This window comes from Lepisosteus platostomus, chromosome 3 (assembly GCF_059453375.1).
Source record: "Lepisosteus platostomus isolate fLepPlt1 chromosome 3, fLepPlt1.hap1, whole genome shotgun sequence".
NCBI classification, from domain to species: Eukaryota; Metazoa; Chordata; class Actinopteri; order Semionotiformes; family Lepisosteidae; genus Lepisosteus; species Lepisosteus platostomus.
This window is the reverse complement of record NC_142613.1, coordinates 23,537,341-23,558,743: the sequence shown is the minus strand read 5'-3', so window position 1 is coordinate 23,558,743 and position 21,403 is coordinate 23,537,341. Positions and strand designations below refer to the sequence as shown.

The 21,403-nt window shown below is 38.6% G+C and overlaps 1 protein-coding gene across 1 annotated transcript; it reads right to left on the bottom strand.

The window, feature by feature from the left end:
- Nucleotides 1–673: 673 nt before the first annotated feature.
- LOC148674662 (Golgi resident protein GCP60-like) lies at nucleotides 674–20,899 on the bottom strand. Its single transcript, XM_088625005.1, has 8 exons — nucleotides 20,579–20,899; nucleotides 11,100–11,241; nucleotides 10,316–10,456; nucleotides 9,480–9,638; nucleotides 8,940–9,114; nucleotides 7,516–7,696; nucleotides 6,776–7,060; nucleotides 674–5,918 (listed from the first exon to the last, which is right to left on the bottom strand). Exons 1-8 carry the CDS (start codon nucleotides 20,850–20,852, stop codon nucleotides 5,704–5,706), a joined length of 1,572 nt encoding a protein of 523 aa, XP_088481131.1. The 5' UTR covers nucleotides 20,853–20,899; the 3' UTR covers nucleotides 674–5,703.
- Between the last annotated feature and the right edge of the window lie 504 nt (nucleotides 20,900–21,403).

Here is a 21,403-nt window from a genome sequence, read left to right as displayed (position 1 = left end):
AGTCTAAGTTAAACCTTTTTATGAAGTGCCTTAACAAATAAAAGAGCCCATTAGTAGCACAGGCTATACTTTGTAGTACAGAGCACAGTCTGTCTTCAGCTATGGGTGGGCCAGCTGTGGGTTTAATGTCCTAAGCAATTGATCAAATTTTGCCGATGTCAGCAGGGTCAGGTGTCAGCACAGGATATCCTCAGCCTCATGTGCAGTTTTCAACTCCTGTGAGCTCGCTGAGTTGTCAGGGAGAGCACCGTTTCCCCACCGATCACTGCAAAATCTGCTGTAGATACTGTGAAGAGCACAAACTGTTAAATGGAGAGTGACTCAGTGCACCTTTTATAGAAAAGCACTTAAGGTCTTTAACCTTAACCTACCTTTGCTATCAGTTTTGCAGCATAGACTGGATTTAATTTAATTTACAGTACAGCTGCCGATTAGTCTGATGGCTATAAGAAGAACATTTCAAATTCATAGAAAGCCTATATGCTGGATTGAGCAAAGCTGGTTCAATTTAATATACCTCTCACATTCATGTCAAAAGCAGTGCCAGTAAAAAATAAGAATATATGAGACAGAAGCTGATTTTACAGATAAATGGAGGTTTAATCATAGTTTAAATATATACTTGCTTAGGGATTTTGAGCCTGTACTCCAACAATTAAACAACCAAAAGCAATAATTGTTGAGCTTTTTTTAATGTTGAACTCAAATTTTAAATTTACAGTTTACATACATATCTTCACCTTTCCACCTTGGACAATTTACAATCTTATTTAACCATTTACCCCCACCCACCGCATCAAGGACAGCATTTAGCATCATCACTGGGGAAGAAAAAGAAGCATTACTCAGAAATGCATATTAACTAGCATTAAAATTATCTGTGTAGGGTTTTTGTTAAAAAAAAGACATGTAACAATTTTCCTGTCTGACATCTAGACCATCACTTTTCAACTCCCGTATACATGATGGTTGAGAAAAAATGTTATGAATACTGTAGATAAATTGTTTACAAGGAACAGATTGTTTTTAAATGCACATATTCACCACAAATTGCTTACAGAGGATGTTATTGTGAAAACATGCCCACATTCCCTTCTATGTAATTGGTGTTGCCAGAACACTGCACCAAAAAAGAATCGTGGTATTTTGAAAAAAAATGTTAGACAATTCACAATTATCCCCTGCAAGAGAACATACAGCCTTAACTAATTTTGATAGCCTCCTACATCAATAAGGTTGTATCTGTGAAGATTCCATGTGTTAATTTCATTCTTTGCAGGATGTTTTGGTTTACTGATAAAAAGTAAAGTACAGCAAAGCTATATTTCATGCAGGCTTATTTTGGATGCAAGTGTGAATCCAAACTACAACTGCAATCATTTTTTTAAACTCAGAAACTTAAATGACATTTTTATAAACTAACTTACCCATGGGATGTTGCAGAAATGGATAATCATGAAAGTAATGCTGAGTGTTCTTGATAGTTAAAGGCTTAATTTTGCCACAGAAACCTCTGTCTATAGATCCTTTTACAATAATTCTGAGGTTTGTAAGGTGTTGAAATGTGGGAGGGTGACACTGTCCATAATTGCAGTGATAATGCTAAACAATTTAAATATCTTTCCCACTGTAGAAAATACAGTAATCTAGTATTTAATATTTTCACAGCAAAGAGGGACAGAATGTTATTTACAAAATGGATATCAAAGAACAACAAAACATCATGAAACAAGCTTGCTCATCTAAACTGTACAGAGTGCGACAACTTCATCGGCCGGAAATCACAAGTCAGAAACAGGATCATATTGAAGATACTGCTGTTATTCTTGCACCAAAAAGGAATGGATACTTCAATTTGCTTGTGTCTTTTTGATTTTGGAAAACGTCAAGAAAGTTTGGTTTCTAAATTCAGTGTTCTAGCATCAAATGCAGTATGATGAACTAAGACGGTATTTGCGATCATTAGGCCTCAATGCAGGCAGCAGATTACAAAGAATATTTTGCGTAGTACTGATAACGCCATTGAGGAGCTGCATGGCAGTTCTACATATACTCTTGTCCCAAGAGGGTCATATATGGGTGTTTGCACTTTTATAATTAAATATGAACTATCAATGTTCAAATGCTGCCAGGTGATTATTTTTCATAATTCACAAACAGCAGCAGTTAGATCTGAACGATCTACAAGCTTTCCAATGAGCGGTTACATGGCTATATACTTTTCTGCCTCATCTGGTCTGACCTTTCTTCTAGTTCTTTACTTTTAAGATAAAGATTGCTTAATGCAAATTGGATAAGATGAAACTTTCCAATTACAGCCTCAATGTTCACAAAAGAAGCATTTCTTTATAGCAACTAGAACTTAGCCTCTTTGCTGAAAAGATATATTTCTAAGGATGCTGCTGTACATGTCATTGCCTTTTCCACAGGTCACAAATCTACAACATTGGCTTTGGATATTTCCTGTTTAAATATCCAAACTGAATTGCAAAACTACAGCATTTGAGGTCGAACTGATTCAGCTCTTATAGCACCTAAAATTAAGAAAGGCATATATAGGAAAACTGGCGTTCTACATGGTATATCTATGCACTGAAAAAATGCAAATTCCTCAGCATCAGAATCAAAGACTATTTTTTCAGTAAGGAGTCTCAAATGTTTTAAATAACTAACCATGTTTCTGGCTGTGATTGCAACGGCAAACCATAATCTCAATTTTCTTTTAGGTTTTGCTTTTTAGATTAATGCACAAAGTGCAAAAAAAAAACGCTTCAAAATGAGACTAAACTGGGGGTGTGCAAAACAAGGCAACTGGGTAAAACAAAGCATGCAAATAAGAGTGGAAAAACTCTACATGGAAAGAATTGTCAACAGACCTGTACAATCGAGCTAAATGAACAAAAACTATTCTTGGGTTAATTAGAATGTGCAGTGGGCGAAAAAGTAATTTCACTAAGTAACCTGCATCTTTAACTTTGAGGACTGTTGTTGGTTACCTTCCTTCAGTTCTAGCATTTTTATCATTTTGGAAAGAAAGCATGGCATCTTTGTTTTGCACAGCTGCGGCAAGCTGTCCACAAGTGGTAACCAACACGCAGCAGTACCGATACTGCCCCACCGATTAAACCCCCTCCAGGACCAGACAAACTCACTTCTGTTTAGTACAGTTGTTGCAAAAGCATTAGACTGTAAAGCCAAACCCTTCAGACAGAAATGACAAAAAAAAAAAGAATGCACTTTCAGGATAAGAATTTAAATCTTGCTCACTGAAGACACGGAGAGCAAGGGGAGGCATAAACAGGTCCATCTAGCCTCACTCTACTGACAGGATGCTGCAGCATTGGAGTTTTAGAGGTCTCGACAGCAGCTCGGGGTCCAGTACACATGTATTCACATTCACTAACCAGAACTGAAAATGGCCAAAACGGTGAATAGGATGTACAAATCTAGTGTTTTTTTCCAGTCAGTCCATAATATTAACACTTTACATATTAGAAATCTTTTTGCATTTTAATTGATGTGGGGAACGCATGTAAGTTCTTTGCTTGAATAACAGCTCTTCTTTGAAACCTATTAATCATGAAGTCAGCATTAACATTTAGGTAATGTGTAACACAAGTTGGTTCTATGTTACCTATTTGGTGTTAAAGATTGTTTTGTCAGTGGTATTACACTAGCAGACCTTTATCAAATGGTCTTAATATAGTTTGAATTACCAAATTTAAATGACTTTTCACAACTAAGCTTTGAGCAGGGTAATGTTTTTAATGTTTCAGACTTCAAATCTCCCAACACAGAGGTTAACTGAAAGAAAACAATCCACTATAACACTAGCTATAAATCAGTGTGTTAAGAAATATTTTCAATTATTTGAGATTACTGTATTTTTACCTACTGTACACTTATATGCAGCATGGACCTTGTTTAAGAATGAAAACTATACTTCTAAGCAATGCACTATTGTTTTAAATCGAGCTGCTTTTTATAAATGGCATCTAAATATTATAGACTTATCTATAATATCATGTGACTCCTTGGGCAGCAGAGGAAGATAGCAGGTTTGGCCTAGCTACACCAAAATCAGAATACTTAAATGAAGAGCATTTTGTGTAAACATGAATGCCATTTGCTTTCAAAAGCAATACATATCCAAGTTGGGGGAAAAAAATGCAGATTTTTATAATTATATAATGCACTCACAAAGAGAACACTTTCTGCACAATATGGAGAGAAACAAATGGTCTCTCGCATGTCACATGAATGTAGAACAATGAAATAAGAGTGACCACCCCTGGTTTTGGAGAGAGAATCTGGTTTTACACATACTCCGTAGAACAAGTTCTAAATCAGATGAGATTTTAAACATAAAAAAGGCCATTTATTTAGTTTAATAATCATCTGTAATGCCAACTGCCGCCTTCAATGAATGACTCAAAAATAAAGGGGGACTTATAAAAACTGCTGGAGTGTGGCTCTCCAAGACTAGATTTGACCATCCCAGGAATATTAATGCATTTCGAATTCAGATGCATACATTTAATTCCAAAGATACCTTTAAAACAATGAACTGGTTAGATTGTTATAGTTGGAATTTACACATTAAGGACAATGGTTGTATAGATATCAGTTTTCACAGGTTGTGCTTATTATCCTTTAGCTATCTGAGGAAAATGGGGTTTACTGGGCAAAACACTGCCTCAAGTCCTGATGTAAAAGTGGAACCATTCACCATAATACAATGTATGTCTATTTAAGAAACACCTTCTTAAGCTTTGTTTTATACTTTTATGTCTTATGCCAATAGTTCTTGCCATGGGATAACTGGAATCCTTCAGATGCAAAGGTATTTGCTCACTTAACTAAAATATCCACTAGACAGTTCACTATCAGTTATCAAGGCCTTCCTCAAAAGGCCACAATCTGGTATTTTTTTCTTTCCCTTTAACACCAGAAGAAAAAGGTTTAAACCAAAGGTTCTAAAAATCATGAGAATGTATCACAACTGACGGTAGTCATGTGGCCTTAAGTGCCACATTCTGGGATCATGTATTCATACCAGAACACAATAAACACCTTTTTATTTGTCATCAACACGTTTTAAACAAAGTAATTGTGTGACAACACTACCATCCTTTTGTGTATCATGCCTCTTATCAGCTGCAAAGTGATCAGGAAGTTAGTTCATACATTGGATTTGAAAGTAAGCAGTCTCTTAGGCTTTACATTCTCTGGTTTAAATTGTCAATGAACTATTTAGAGCTTGACAAATCTTTATATTGTACACAATAGAAAAGCTTTTAATCCTTGTCTTATTCATCCAATTTAATGGTACATATTTAGCAACAGTTGATAACCACTAATCTAGTTTTAGTGAAATGAAACATTCGGTGAAGAACAGTAAGGCAATATATTGGAGCAAAGTGGGAACTTATGTAATAGGCCCATTGCCTCTGAGCCCTGATATACTTAGGTCAATGGCAAGGCAGTGTTTTGCTGAATAGAAACCAATAATACTTCATACTTCAACCAAGACTTTAAAAGTGGCACATATTTGCCCTCCAAAACAAAAATTGATGAGAACGGTACAGATCTGTATGATCTGCACCCAGCTTCCACACCAAGGCAGATTTGACAATTCCCCAAGAGAAAACAAAGCCACTCCACGTTCCAACCTGCACACCCCCAGTTTCCGGCAACAGGATTTTATCTAGTGTAGTAAACTCTGTAGTAGACGGTTTTTGATCTCCATAATGAGTACGAATTGTCAAATTTGAGAAGGTACACTCCTCTCCCTGGGTACTGGTGACTGCCTGCGTAGACCTCTTCGTGGCAGTCTCTCCTGTAGACCGGCACAATCTCATCCACCTGAGGCTTACTGGTGTTCTTTTTGGCTTTTTCTTCTTCACTCTGGGTTTCCGCTGAAAAAAAGGTCAACCAAAGAAGTGTAAGCAATTTCACATCAATTATTTTATGCACTGTGCTGCTTAAAGTAGAGGAAAAAGCAGAGACTTTATTCCAGTCGGCCTCACACTGACAGACGCTGAGAAATCGGACTCCTAATTAACTACAAAACCCTGAAAAGACTAGGGATATTACACAATGCAATCTTTGTGTGGATGTTTTTTCATCCATATGCCTGTAAGTTAATGTTAATCCCAAAGTGATTTTGTGATGGTGAGGCTTCTCTGTGGTAAGCTCAGAGTGAAATCAGGAAATTGGAATTAATACATCTCAAACTGGAGAGGATACTACAATGTGCACACACAAATGGATTTTGACTTTTGTTAGTATATTTTCCTAAGCATTAAACAGCAAAGGGGTCAGACTGATAAATGCACCCACAACAATGACAAAGAATTACATGGCCCTAGAATTCTTGTTTTGATACATACAGCCAAATCAAACTAGCTGAACAGCGAAGTCAAGTTAATCGCTATTTTTCCACAGATACTATATGTACCATCACGAGAACTGTATCACTAGAGGGTAAGCTGAATGTGCCCTCTCAAGGCTTCAGAAACTTTATATTATTTCTTAATCAGAAAAAAAAAGCTTTAGAATAAAATAAGCCAAACAAAAGACACAAAATATTAGCAAGACTCCAACTCATGAACATGGTGCATTCCCTGAAAGGTGTTCACTAGAAAAAAAATGTTAAACAAACATTTGAAAAATAAGGAATTAGCATATGAAGGCTAATCTACAGCCCTTTAAGTTGAACCAGTAACAACTAAATGTGGCTAGCTGTCACTGAATTGGCACTTAGCCTGCTCACCTTCTTCATCCTCTTCGTCTTCACTGGACTCGCTGACGTGGACGCTGACAGCAGTGTTTGGAGAATCTGTCCATTCAAAGTACACTCCAAAGCCAATATCGTAGTGATCAGTGGCAAACTCCCAGAAGAGATAGGAACCCTCCTCGTGAGTCGGCACACGCACGGTCACCACCTCCCCACGGCCCACAGTGATGACAGAGTCAGCGTCCTGCCTGATCTTCTCTTTGAAATCCTTGATCTGTGGCCGTGTCCACATGGAGGGTGCAGCGATCACAGGTGTAGTATCTGAGGAAAGATGGAGGAAAGGGAATTATGTATTTGTACTACATCCGTCTACATATTACACAAAATGATTAAAAAGCCAAGAACACTCCATGCAGTGAGATGGTGGCAACAGATATGAGAGAGTTAGTGATGGGATCTGCCAAAAGGCTTTGCGATGTGCCTTTTTCGCTAAGAAAAGTGAACACTTAGGCTCCTATCAAAATGTTGTCAAGGGGCAACTGTGTTGACTTGGGAGAAACTAGAAAATATAAAAATGTGCATGGGCTAGAACAGAAATGGAAATGTTACAAAAATCACTAAATTATATCTTATCATCATCATTTTATAAATTAAAAACCTTTTTAGCTTGTTCAGACATTGAACACCCCAATTAAGTACACATGCTTTGATGTCATTTTTAGGAATGGAAATGCTACGGATGATGTGTTTTTTCGGTCTTCAGCCCTTGACCATGCCTTTTGGTCCATTTTCGGTGAGCTCTTCTGCAGGCTCCAGCTCCGGCTCCTTGTCCAGGCTGTCTGTATGAGCATTGGGCTGTCCGTTGAGTGCGGGGCTCTCCCCAGGGGAGGCAGCACTGACCTTCGCCGCCATCGTGGACGACACTATCGCCGCCTCCTGCTGCTTCTGCAGAGCCGCCTGCAAAACAGGAGAGCAACTGTGACAACAGCAAGATCCAGTAAGAATCATACATTAGCACACAGGTAAACCAAGACACAGATGAGCTCGGAGTGTGCCTGATCACCATTTGCAAGATTAATGAGGGTTGAAACAGGCCATTATACAACCTCAATAGTAACACTACTCGGACCACAACACAAACTGCTGCACATAGTGACACTTTTCCAGAATGTATTGAGCATTTGTTTTGCCGAGACATCTGATGATAGGTTTTACCTAATGAAAACATAGACGCAAAGCAAATCAAGTTGATTATGTTTGTAATCGTTAGGATGTTGCTTCTTTCTTGTTGTAGTTTAAAACATAAAAATGTTACCTTTGTGATCACATTGTGAACAGTCTTAAGAATTACTTAAAATAAAAGGACTTTTTTTATGGCTATGACTATTTTCTTAAATTAATGTAAAGCTAATGATGACACAGAAGGTGATCCATTTCCTAGATGTTTGTTTACACCTATATCCAACCATCTTGGTAGAAATGAAGCAAGGAAACTAGTGTTGTTCTCTGCAATAAAAAGAAACATTTTCATTCCTAAAACCATTAATTTCTTTCAACACTTATCTTTGCTAAATTATTTATTTAGTTTCAAACTACTGCTTAATGTTAAATATTTTTGTTCAGTAACACCTTTCCTTGCTACAACTTCTACAAAAGCCCTTTTGTAGTATGAACACACCTGACAAACATTTAAATTATTATACACAATGAGATTATCTCGTCATGTTTCCACAAAGATCTCCTGTGGGTACAATTACAAGATGACCAAGTGACCCTAGTATTTACCTGTAAAAATGCAAAACCACTTTATATCGCCTAACATTTTTTAACGCTGATCTCATAAGCGCATAATGCTTTTCTTAACCTAAGAAAAGCACTGATCCTGTAAATATTCTGCTGCTACCTTCCACCTTGTTTCATCCCTTTCATGACTTTATCATCTTCGTGGAAAAACCATGATCACTCGAGTTCCCAGTGGCCTGTCCTTTGTCACACCAAAAACCAAAAATATTGCAAATGAAGTACAACACATACTGTAAAGGCTAACTAGGGGTCTGTGATCATCAGGATTTTTACTCAAACTGTCATCACCTCAGTGCTGATCACAAAGCATTACAACTGGGCCCAGGATTGTACCGGGAGAGAGGCAAATTCACATATTGAATCCCACCTCCTGGCGGGCTGCAGGCCCATACTCTACCTGCTGCTGTGCCAGCTGCACCTGGTACAACTGCTGCATGTACTGCTGGTAGTGCTGCTCCTGTAGTTGGCGAATGAGGATCTGCTGCTGCTCCAGGTTGCCTGGGTATTGCTGGGCAGCATACTGCTGGAACTGAACTGCTGTCTGAGCATTCAGAGCTGCCATGATCTGCTGCCTGCAACCACACGGAAAAATGTGTCAGCCAGCGCTAGACAAACTACAGACACACTACGCACTAGACTCAGTTGATGCATGGCAACACAATAATTGTACGCTTCTAAAAGTAATTCCATTATTCAATTTTTTTCCTTAACTCCCTGAAAGATTAACGTTTTTTCTCAATCTGAGATATTTCATGTCAACAGGTAATTCACATAATAGGGTTTAACAGACCTATAGGGTTAAAACAGTGAATAAGGGAGAACTCCGAACACATCAAAACAAAAAGAACAAAATTAGCACCTTATCAACAGTTTACCTAAACTGAGAAGGGGTGATGTACACTGAATACACATTTGTACATAGTGAGAGAGCACTGACTTCTGCTGTTCCATGCGCAGCCTCTCTTCCTCGATCTGCCGGCGCTCCTCCTCCTCCCTGCGCACTCTCTCCTCCTCCTCCCTGCGGCGCCTCTCCTCCTCCTGGCGCCGCCGCTCCCTCTCCTCCTCCTCCAGCCGCCGCCGCTGCTCCTCCTCCCTCCTGTAGAGAGCCCAGCTGGTCAGACAGCAATCGCCAGCAACACAACAGCCGGGCTCGAGAGACCAACCGTGATAAGAAACGGGATTTTCACTGGTGGGGGGTTCGTGACGCCGCCGCAGAGCATAAACAAATCGTTTAACTTCGTTATGTAATTCATACACTGGGACAATTCCAGAACACACAACACTGAGAGAAAACGTCATCTTAAACCCTGATATGCCCCCCTCTGATCTCGTAATACTTCACAACAATGTAATGTCGTGGCTGAAAAAGAAATCTTAAGTGCTGAAAATATTGACATTTGAATATAATGAATGTTTTGCACCTAAGCGGATTTTGTTCATGAACATTCATAATGACTAGTAGGAGTCAGGCGGTAGTAAATGAATGCTGTTATCTCCTACGGGTTAGACATGTATAAATGGAGTTTGCAACTTCATTTAGGAATTTGCTGAAATTCGCCCCATCTCCTACCAATCTGTTCTATTACAAGATCTTAACTCAATACTAGATATCTAATGAAAGACAAGGGTGATCCCAGTTAGTATGAAGATGTCTGAAGCTAGTACAAAGTTGTATGGATCCACTGTTGGAAGGAAGAGCCAGCTGGACTACTAGGTTCTTGGGCTACAAAGTCTTCAGTATATGAACTAAGAAAAACAAACAAGCCATCTCACCTTTTCCTTTCCTGCTCTTCCTTCTCTATCTTGTGAGATGTAACGTAGGGTGCAAATAAATTACAACATTTGTTCAGCAACTTTACAAATTCCACCATAGCATCTTCTTTTGACATGTTCCCTAATGCTGCCCACTCCTTCCTGCAAAAACAAACCACAACCAAGAGAAGGGGGTTAAACCTTCTGAATTTTTCTGCTTTGGTCAAAATGGCCTGGTCATTTGGCATAACTGGCTGTTACTGCTCCAGTTTGAGACAAGTCAGGAAAAATGTTGCAAATCCCTGAAGTAGATAGTACTTTTCATTGTTTAACATTAAGTATTGGATTCTGTAACATGCTTGTGGGACAGCTTCTGTAGCAGTGTCACAGGGAATATGTTATTAAATTATTATTAAATGCTAGACACTTTTGTAGAAGCCCTGTATTTTGTGATTCACATATGAAGGATATTTTCTTAACATGGGTTAAGGTCTGCAACCCAAATCAGAGTCCTTTGTCAACTGTGGGTGTTATGAATTAATTGAAAGTGCTCCGATTGCAATAAGACCAACTCTTATTAGGCTGCAATACACCATTTTTATTTAATTAGGTGCACAGAGTGCTCACTGAGCGCCTAAACCAAAATACAGAAAGCCCTGGTACCCACTTTGTAGACAGCCTGGTATGTGTTATTGCACACAAATGGAAAATCGTTATTTTCAATTATGTTCTAGAATTCACAGCACCGATCAAAGCGGTTTCTGTTCACCAGGTATTGGTGTTTTTAACACTAATTAAGCTGTACCTTCTGTCATTTCCAAGGACATCAAAAAATCCAACCTCTGGACAGGCATCTGGATTATACGGGCCAAGTAAAACTTGTTTATGGAGAGCAACAAGGCGTAGTTTCTCTTCATATGTTGGGTGGAAGGCTTTGCCATCTTTGTCTGTACAAACAACAAGGATATTTATTAACACTGGGCAAGCATGACAAAAAATAGCATTTCATGCAAAGGATCCATCTTCTACCTCAAACTGAGGCCGGTACAGGGTTCAACTTACAAAGCTGCTCCAGGCGTCACTGGCTGAAGAGTTGGTCAAGTCTGTAACCAGGATTCCCACAATGGTATGTGTGCTCCCTAGGTGGGGTGTTTCGATTTTCCTTTGCTATTTGTGCTACAGCAGCTCCGGGAACATGGTGTGAGCCTATGAGCTCCCAGAGAGCCAGCATTGACAGATGTGCACAACTCTCCTGAAAAGCATGGTGCTGCTTGGAGCATATTACCATGGAAGTGTTCATGAGAGTAGTGGTAATAATTCTGCTGTGCTAAATAACACTCAGGGCTTGCAGCCTGGCTAAGGTTCTTCTTTCATTCAAATGGCAAGCCATTTCTCACTTCTCCGCATGGCTGCTGCACATCACCCAGGTGTGATGACAGACGGGACAATCGGAGATATAACTGAATGTCAGAGCACATGCTTTGCCTGTAGGATGTTCTAGGTTCAACCCTTTGTATCTCCAAGTTAAACCGCAGAATATTACATAAAAATAACAAAAACAAACTACTGGTCTAAATTTAGGAAAAGGGAATGTTTAAAACACGTTGCTGCCTCTAAAAATCGACATAGATGCCTTCTGTTGACACATTTACAATATACTTTCAGACAATGTGGGCAAGCAATTACAAAGGCAAAAAATGTTAGCATGTATAGATATAAAATACAACTTAAATTAAAAGATGCAGGTTTAAATTGCACAATGCCCTAGTAAGATCACACTTGGAATATTGTGCATCTTTTCTGTAATGTGGTGGCCAAACTTGTATTGCTGCCCTGGAATAAGTACAAAGAGCAAACAGGTAATGCCTGATGTCCTGCCCTGACAGGCTGAAGGAACTTGACTTTATTAAAACCAGCAACAGGAAGTACCTGTTTACACAAAGAAGCACTGGAGCTACCCAGCCACGTTGTTAAACCCAACTGCTTTCAAAAACCAGCTGAAGAAGATCCTTGGAAGTTAGCCCTCAATTACTAAACCAGCTAGCAATTGTAATTTAGTAATTTTCTAGAAATCTCTATAATTCTTCCTAGATGAAAATCACTTTGGGATCCTTTGGGATTCAGAAAGTGCAATACTGACGTTAGGAATCACTATTATTTGTAAATAACAAAAGGCTCTGACAGGTGGGCGTGCTGGAGGGTTATGCTCTGATACTCAATCTCCCTATGCAGTTTGGGGTTGTAGCCATAATCCAAGTTAGGAGTTGTCATTCCAAACTGGATGGGTATACAACAGAATGCAGAAAACAGAACTGCCAGCTGTTAAATTGGCTTATGGCTACACCCCCAGGACTGCCTGAGGAGAGCGAGTTCTAGTCCATATTGCTTTGGATTCACTGAGGTGCAGCCTTTTCCATTCTAAAAGCAGACTGGGTAACCCCACCAAAGTGCATGGCTCAAGCAGTCACATCTTGTGAGGTGGCACAAAGATTAATTGCAAAACTAAATAATCCAGTGATTTAGGTCAAAAGCCTGTTAGCAGGAGTTGTTCGGTTCAAACCACATTTCTACCACTGAGCAAATATGTGAACGAATATCAGAGGAATTAACTGCTCAGACCAAAACAAGTTTTTTTCTGTTGTAACTATCAGTGCTCACACCTTCAAAAGAAACTCAAAAATAAAAAAGATATTTACAAAAACCTTAAAGGCATGTGGCATTAGACTAACACTGCTGCTGTTAATATCAATGTTATCTTATCTTTAACTGCTAAAAAAACTAAAATGGTTTTTAATAAATGTGACCTTTGAAACTTTCTCTTCTTCCTAAGTTTTTAAACAATGGACAAGAGTTTTCCCCAAGTTTTCTAACTATGAGCATAATAACTTTAATCTGAACGCTTTGAAAAGAATGGCAAAAGAAAACTTTCAGAATTCATTGCATCATCTTAATCTTTTTGTTGCAATAAACCTTGTAACAAAGCAGAGGGTGTGGAACATAGAGCAAAAAAAATCTATTGTTCTTTTGGCAGATCAGCTTACATGCTGCGTTACAGTAACTTACATGCTGCGCTACAGATCCATTCAGGGTATTCAAAGTACTCTTTATAATATGAGTGAAATGTGGGCCTACACAGTGCTGTACACTCTCTAGGCAATGTCAAGCACGTTGTGCAAAGCAGTACCTTCAAAACAAACTGACAAAAACATTGCAACAAAATCTTTGTCACTCTTCCTTCAGTGGCTAACATGGGCTCAGCAAAAGCAATTACTGCAAATTAAAACATCTGTTAAAACAACATACCTTGTAAAATGAAGGTGAATTTGCTGTGTATATATAGGGGAGAAGATGGGGAAGAAAACACACGGGCACAATTAGGGTCGCATAACTATAATCACTGTGTCATCTCCCCTCTTTCAAAGTACAGTGCCTTGCAAAGCATAAATCCCCTTCCAAAGACACCCCGTTTTCTTGAATTACACATCATGAAAACACATTTATTTTAAATATATGCATTTCTTTCATTGCAGTGTTTGCCGACTTTTGATATTTTGCCCAGAAAATTGTTCAGATTGATTATAGTTTTCATACAAAATATACACAATTTTCAATTCTACACAATGGGATGTCACTGGAAATGGGGTGCATACTTTTGCAAGGCAGTAAAGCAGACATCATCACTTAATGAAAGTGAAATTCTGAAAACTGACAATAGCTGTAGCTACCAAATAATTCAGCAAAGCCGTGGGAACACATTATAATTAATAATAATTATAATTGCTTACACTTATATAGCGCTTTTCTGGACACTCCACTCAAAGCGCTTTACAGGTAATGGGGTCTCCCCTCCACCACCACCAGTGTGCAGCCCCACCTGGATGATGCGACGGCAGCCATAGTGCGCCAGAACGCTCACCACACATCAGCTATCAGTGGGGAGGAGAGCAGAGTAATGAAGCCAATTCATAGATGGGGATTATTAGGAGGCCATGATTGGTAAGGACCAATGGGAAATTTGGCCAGGACGCCGGGGTTACACCCCTACTCTTTTCGAGAAACGCCCTGGGATTTTTAATGACCACAGAGAGTCAGGACCTCGGTTTTACGTCTCATCCGAAGGACGGCACCTGTTTAAAGTATAGTGTCCCCATCACTATACTGGGGCATTAGGACCCACATGGACCACAGGGTGAGCACCCCCTTCTGGCCCCACTAACACCTCTTCCAGCAGCAACCTTAGTTTTTTAAAAGTCTTTTTTATTCAAATCAATAACAGCCATATTCAATCAATATCAGCCAATGTGAATTTAAAAAAAACGATGTATCTGGCTAATATTTGCCTTCAAACTAATATTTGCCCTGAAACAATGACAGCCAATTTGATCTGCACATTAACACATGTGAGAATGAAAAATCATGATTTTAATCACATTACCTCAACAGCAGTTGTGTCACAATTCTGGTAAACTACTCTGAATACAAACAAGATAAAATAGTAGGGTACTGCTTTATATTGCTATTTAAAAATATCCATCTGGAGCAATTAGACGTCTAAAAATGAAGAAAGTTAGGACTTAGGCAGATGTGGCTTTCATTGTTAAAATGCACATGAAAGCACAGAATTGGGTAATTTATGTTTGAAGATTTTAGACCGAGAAAATTTTGAATGCACTTTAATGCTCTAAACCAAATAAAGCTGATATTCAAAGATCCTACAACAAAACAAATGTTTCACACAGATATGAAACATACAAAGAGATTCAGGGTGTTTTCTGTATTGATTACACAGGTTTTTGAATCAATCAAATCTTCTACATCTAAATTCCTTAATTTCAAGCAGTTCTGTTTCACTTAGAATCAAACAAATGGCACTAATATAGGGTGAAGCACTTTCAACCAAAACTGCAGACTCATGCAAGTACTCTTTCTACTTATGCTGACATATTTAATAGTTGTCGAAGTGTAGACAAATTTGAACCAACTGTTAAAGCAAACTCAAATTTCTCTGACCAAAATAATGACTACAAAAACAATCACTTCAGAAACATGTGTCAGGTAAACAAAAGTTGACAACATGGGTTAATTCTACAAATGTTGGAATAGAACATGGTTTAGAAAACAAAACAATTTAGGCTAACTTAGTGTTCATGGTATTAATCCATACTTGACAGTTCAATGTCATTAAATGGGAAGATTTTCTATTGTTTTTACTGCTCTCATATCTTTATTGGTGTGATCCCTGCTTCTCAAGGGAGTTACAAGAAATTTGCTCTGCCCAGTGAGATTTGTGACAAGCCAGCATCTAATCTGGATTTTTTTTAGCACAGATACCACTTCTTTCATTGTCAACAATCTCACATTTATGTGAAAACTGAGACCTGCACAAATAGCTGGGAATCTTTGCCTGATTACATCTTCTTTACCAAAAACATTTTAAGATGTAAAATTTGAACACATAGCATTAAAGCATCTTCAAATACACTAAGCAAAACTCTATAGCAGTTGTATGTATTCAGATTTTTCACTGGCATACTATGATACTATGGTCTCAACATACTATAATGTTGAAACCAGTTACATTCTCCACATGAGCACATTCAGGCCTAAGGTGGCCAAATAATGTACAATGTACTCAAAAGCATTATTTTTAATCTATTTCTGTTCTTACCCAGCAGACAGAAAGCTGCATACAGTGTTAAGAGTGTCCAGGTGTGTCAAAAACACATAAGGTCTGGAACACCACTGCATCATGGGAGTACCTAAGACGTCTCCAGTCCAGCCTTTATTTTAGCTTGGCTAAAGTAACACTGCCCTCAGTCCTACATTGGGACTATTGAGCCTGTGGTCCTTTTAATCCACTTGATCGTGGAAGTTCACTTCAATCACCTCCCTTTAAATCCAGTGAAAATGTATGATAAGCAGGATTAGTGTTACAGTGAAGTTGTATTTAAGCACGGTAATGCAGCTGGGATTTGAAGATCCGCTGCCTTGTGCATTTAATGGCTGAATTAGATCAATAAAAGTTAGTTTTTAACAGTCAGTTAATAGCTAACCAATTTACAAGCTTAATAAAAGCCAATCTGCAGGAGCAAGAAGACTGTACTATTCTTGTGTTTAACACCCTTGAAAGAAGGCAATTTGGCCCTTTCCATCTGTTTCCTAACTGCTTTATCCAATACAGAAGCAAGGCAGGATACACCCTGGAGAGGACGCCAGTCCAACCCAGGGTATATGCAGAAACAAACACACATACACACACTAAGGGGAATTTTCCCCAGAGGCCGGTTTACCTTATTTTTAGGATAACAGAAAAAAGGGGTACTGTGTACAAAAATCCAAATGCTCTCAAAAAAATGTGGAATAGCTATATGCCTTTTTCACATGCATGTGCGATAAATCTGCTTAGTACTGAGTGCTGATTTAATTGAAAGGTATCTTCATCCAAACACACATGCTACCGAAACATGTAAGGAACAAGCCACCAAGCCATGTTGTCGAAACTGATACCCAGATATTCTTCAAGAAACAGCCGGATTAGATTCTTGGATCAATAAGCTTCTAAGTATCTACATGGGTCAAAAGACCTTCTCTTGTTTGGAACCTTTCTTAAGTTTTACACTGCAGCAAGCTTGTTTGCTGATATCACTGTAAGAGCTTAAAAGTCTTCAAATCATATCGAATTTATTTTTGCTTTTATAGGCTATTACACACAAACACAACAAAACAAATTCTTTGAATACCAGTAGATGGTCTTCCACATTGGTGAATACACACAAGTACAGAAGGAGTAATGAGAATGCTGAAATATGAATCATCCTGTAACCTTCAACTCTTAAAATGGAACTGCTATAGAGGATAAATGGGCTAAAAATGCAACGATTATAAGGATTCTCCATGATCTAAAAAAATATATCTGTTTCATCTCCAGTGATGATTATTAGTCAAGGCCCGGCCCTTTTCAACCTCTGTTAAAACTACATATCACTCAAAGCTATATTTCTGAGTTCACACTAAAGAGTTATCCTTCCAGGTGGTGGTTAATGCATTCAAGTGCATGGTTCTCCATCTTGATTCTCACAGACTGCATGATGAATTTGCAACAGGATTTCCTTCTACTTGCTTAACGTAGACTCACTTAACCCTCAATTAAACTACTTCCTTAAGAAGACCATCAAATATTTGTTTTTAACCAAGTGATATTGTGTAATGCAATTTACTTACCCATCTCTTTACATATATAATTTCCAAAAGTCAAGATGCCTACTGGGGGTGATTGAGAAATCTGCCTTTAATTATACAGTACATGCAACCCACTGGGAAACTAATACAACTTTGTGTTGCACATCTATGACACTTGTACAACATTTGTAATGAGAAGATCACTTCTGAAACCTATGAAATTTCATTCAAAGGTACCATATGTCACTCAACCAAGTTGAGTGGTACAAAGAAGACCTGTTCTAGTGAAAAAAAGATGTTGAAGTCTCACACTTCTGTATACTACGCATCAAATAAAACTGCAATAGATTCACAAAGCTTCTGTTTCTGTCCCTGGCACACACATTCAGTTCAGGGTCAGTTTTCTGAGACGCCAATTAACCTACCAGTATACTTTTTGAACTGTGGGAAGAAACTGGAGCAGCTGTAGGAAACCCATGTGAACAAGGGGAGAACATACAAGCTCCACACAGACCGAACTGAACTGATAGAATTGAACCCATGGCCCTAGAGCTATGAGGCAGCAACACTGACCTGACCACTGCGGCACTGTGTCACCCAACCTTCATACTGCAGAAGAGATTTAGTGCTTTTACAAAAGTTACTACAGGGTATCATAATTAGTTATGAAAAATCACAATCAAAATGAAGCAAAATACACAGAATTTATATACAAAATCAATACTTTTTATAAACGCTCACATGCAGAGTGATCTTGCTTTCTCAATATAAATGTGTCATTCTTTCAGCATTTGGAAAAGAGACCGAGAACAAACCCAAGAAAAACTCACTCCAGCAAGGACTGCCAGAAAAATAAACAACCGATCCAAAAACAAGAAACTGGCACTTGGAGACACTGTGAATGTAAACAGCTACAACTGAGATAGCTCCGACAGAGTTAGAGAAATACAGAATAAAGCCGCAGGCCAACTCATATCCAAATAGCAAAGTATAAAATGCTTGGCCATCAGCTAATTTTAGTAAATATCAAAGTATAATAATAATTATAATGTAATATTATTATATTTCTCATTCAATTATAAGAATTTCCTGCTGATACACTCTACAGGAGCATATTTGACTGACTTTAATATCCCCTCCAACCTACTTTGGCAAACTGCAGAAAACGACCCTTGGTGATAATATTTAGAAAGGAAGAGACTGAAGAAAGACACGGTATACTAACCAACTTTCAAATCCTAATCCATGCCAACAAAACCCCTTACCCAACGACAACACTTCTGCTGCTCAATCATTTGCCAATTTTAGGCTTTACTAGTAAGGATGCAAAATACTGTATATTTTTAGACTTCCTTCTATGATAATTTATTCAAAACAAAACATCAGCCTTGACTTATCCTGCACCTGGTGTTAACTATAATCATGTATTTCAGCATGAAACTAACTGCAGTGCAAACAGACGTACTATCTCCCTTTAATAACAAAAGAGAAACAATTCATTTAATAAAAGAAACCATTCCCTACTATAACAATAAGAAGGCTCTGTCTTCAAAGCAGTGCAATCCACTTCAGATTTTACAAGATGCAGGATTTTGTGCAAATGGTACTGATGAAGCAATAAGCAAAAATCTTTAATATTTTGCTTTATAAAACCATTTGGACCATGAAATCTTAAACTATTTAAAGGTCTGCTGTACATCTTTACTGTTCCTTAAGACATACTGTTAAGGCTTTAGTCAGCACACCTGGACAGTTTAAATAGTGTTTTAAAAGTCTTTATAAAAGACTGCAGATTCATTCATCTGATATTTTGACAGGTTCAACTATGTGTTAAAACCATTTATCTTGGTTTGTAAATGCAGACTTCATAAGGATACAGGGTCGTGACCCAAGTCATGAACTCAGCTTTTCAAAAAATAATATTTAAAAAATAAAAATAATAGCAATGCTAATACATTAGAACTACTGCTGAAGGACAGTACTGCCGTCCTGCAAAAATGCTGCCGACCAAAGACGAGGCAGCCTATAGAGTATCAGATCATGTTAAATGTGAACGAAAATAAAGTTCAAATTATTGTTACATGATATATAATATTTGCCAAGAAGCAAACGGAAAATGCAGGCACAAAGTCATCACTTCTTAACCTCTACAGTAAATGTGTGTGGGAATCACCACTCACAGCCACACTGTCTTCAAACACAATCGGTTTAAGTGCTCTTTTGTACAAATGTTTTGACAAAAACGGTGTCTACTCCAAATTTCAAGTAGGGCTGACTAGTTTTGTCCTTGCACAAGATAAAACTATTAGAATCCTCAACTGCCACTCATCATACCCACGATGGAGTTGAAAAAAGCGCAATGCCCACGGCTCTTGTATACGTATGTGAATGTTCTGCCCCCTCCGAGTCTCCCATCGACTCTAACCATTTATTTGCCGCTAGATTGCTTTTTTTGCCTGTCAAACAGTGCCTGGTCACCCTCCTAGCTCGTACCATCCCTCACCCCCACAGTACCCATCTGTACTCACCTATTCAGCCCACACCCCTAGGACCAACACCTACCGCTCTTATCTATCTTGCGATCTACAACTGTTATACTTATAGCCAGAGCTGCGCTCCAACACCGCCCACTACGGAAGATGAGACGTGTTACTAGATTCTTTCCGACACGCTTGCTCTTCCAGCGTTTCGTATCGAGGCTGCCCATAATGCATGTTGTACTTAATTGTACACAAAGGTTCACTGTGTAAGATATCGCGTGTCCAGCTGATATAAGTAAACAGTTATGGATAACATACTATTTTATATACATCCCCGTAGGTCGTATAAACGCCTAAAACATGTATAAATAATACGGTACCTATCGTTAACTCTTTTTGTGTTTCCATCCTGAATGCAATCGTAGATTTCGAAGTTTTTGCGGGTGATACAAGTGTCTACTTGCTGTTCGTAGACAGGTAGTTTATCTACGCAGCTAAACCGTATTCCGTTTGTGTGGCGGAACAATACAATAGTGTTCATAATATTATTTTTGCGTTGCGTGCGTCACGTAAAAAAATAACGATTTTCACGCATTTACGATTTTAGCTGGCGCAGAATAAGTACCTTTAAAGAATTTCAGAGCCAGGCCATAAAGCTCCTGGAGAGGAAAACCCCACTTCCTTTCCATGGAATTGGCAGTATCGCCCTCTTGCCCATCTTCTTCCTCAGATGGACTCTTCGCATCTTTGCTCTGTTCCTGTCGCTGGGGCCCCAGTCTCTCATTTTGTTCCTGTTCCCCCTCCGGATCGGGGCTAAGAGTCAGCCCGTCAATAGAAACTTCTAGCCTGCTGGAGCTGCCACCGCTAGGCTCGGAGCTTTGCACCTCCATCGCCATCATGCTGAGTGTCAGCTGGAGCAGCCACGTACCTACTTCCGTTTCATTTCTCGCCGGAAGTTCCGGGAGTTGCATGGAGGATGTAGACGAGAGAAGGGAAAAACTGCAACTGTTTCTAGGCAACAGAAAATGAGACAAAGGAATACGGCAGTCGTAGCTCTGAATTCGTTTTCAGTAATTGTGGTTAAAAATACATTATATCTTTTATTACATTTGCTATTACATAAGGTAACTTACTGTATATTGAAGGATATTAACGGGGAAGACATTAGAGCTCTGCAGAACACATAACCATACTAAACGATAAAATCAGAGAAATATCATGAAGCACATGTCCCCCATCTAAGTGTAGCTTTTTGTGATATTTGCAATGAAACCACCAATTATTCAGAAAATGTATTTTCTTAATAGATAACAAAAGTGCGATATTTATGTTTGAAAGAAGTTGGTAGTGCTACTCAGCGAGTATGGTTTGACATTGGAAAAGCAACTTTGCCCCTTGCACTAAAAAATAACTTGCTACTCATTCATTTCAGGAATTGAACACGATTGAA

What these genes read in the sequence shown, in the direction of transcription:
- LOC148674662 (XM_088625005.1), bottom strand. Translation starts at nt 20,852, where the DNA reads ATGATGGCGATGGAGGTGCAAAGCTCCGAGCCTAGCGGTGGCAGCTCC. An exon ending in GAAGAGCAGGAAAGGAAAAG is followed by an intron (nt 9,639 to 10,315) that starts GTGAGATGGCTT and finishes GGCTCTCTACAG; the next exon opens with GAGGGAGGAGGAGCAGCGGC. An exon ending in CACCGAAAATGGACCAAAAG is followed by an intron (nt 7,061 to 7,515) that starts GCATGGTCAAGG and finishes ATCTTTCCTCAG; the next exon opens with ATACTACACCTGTGATCGCT.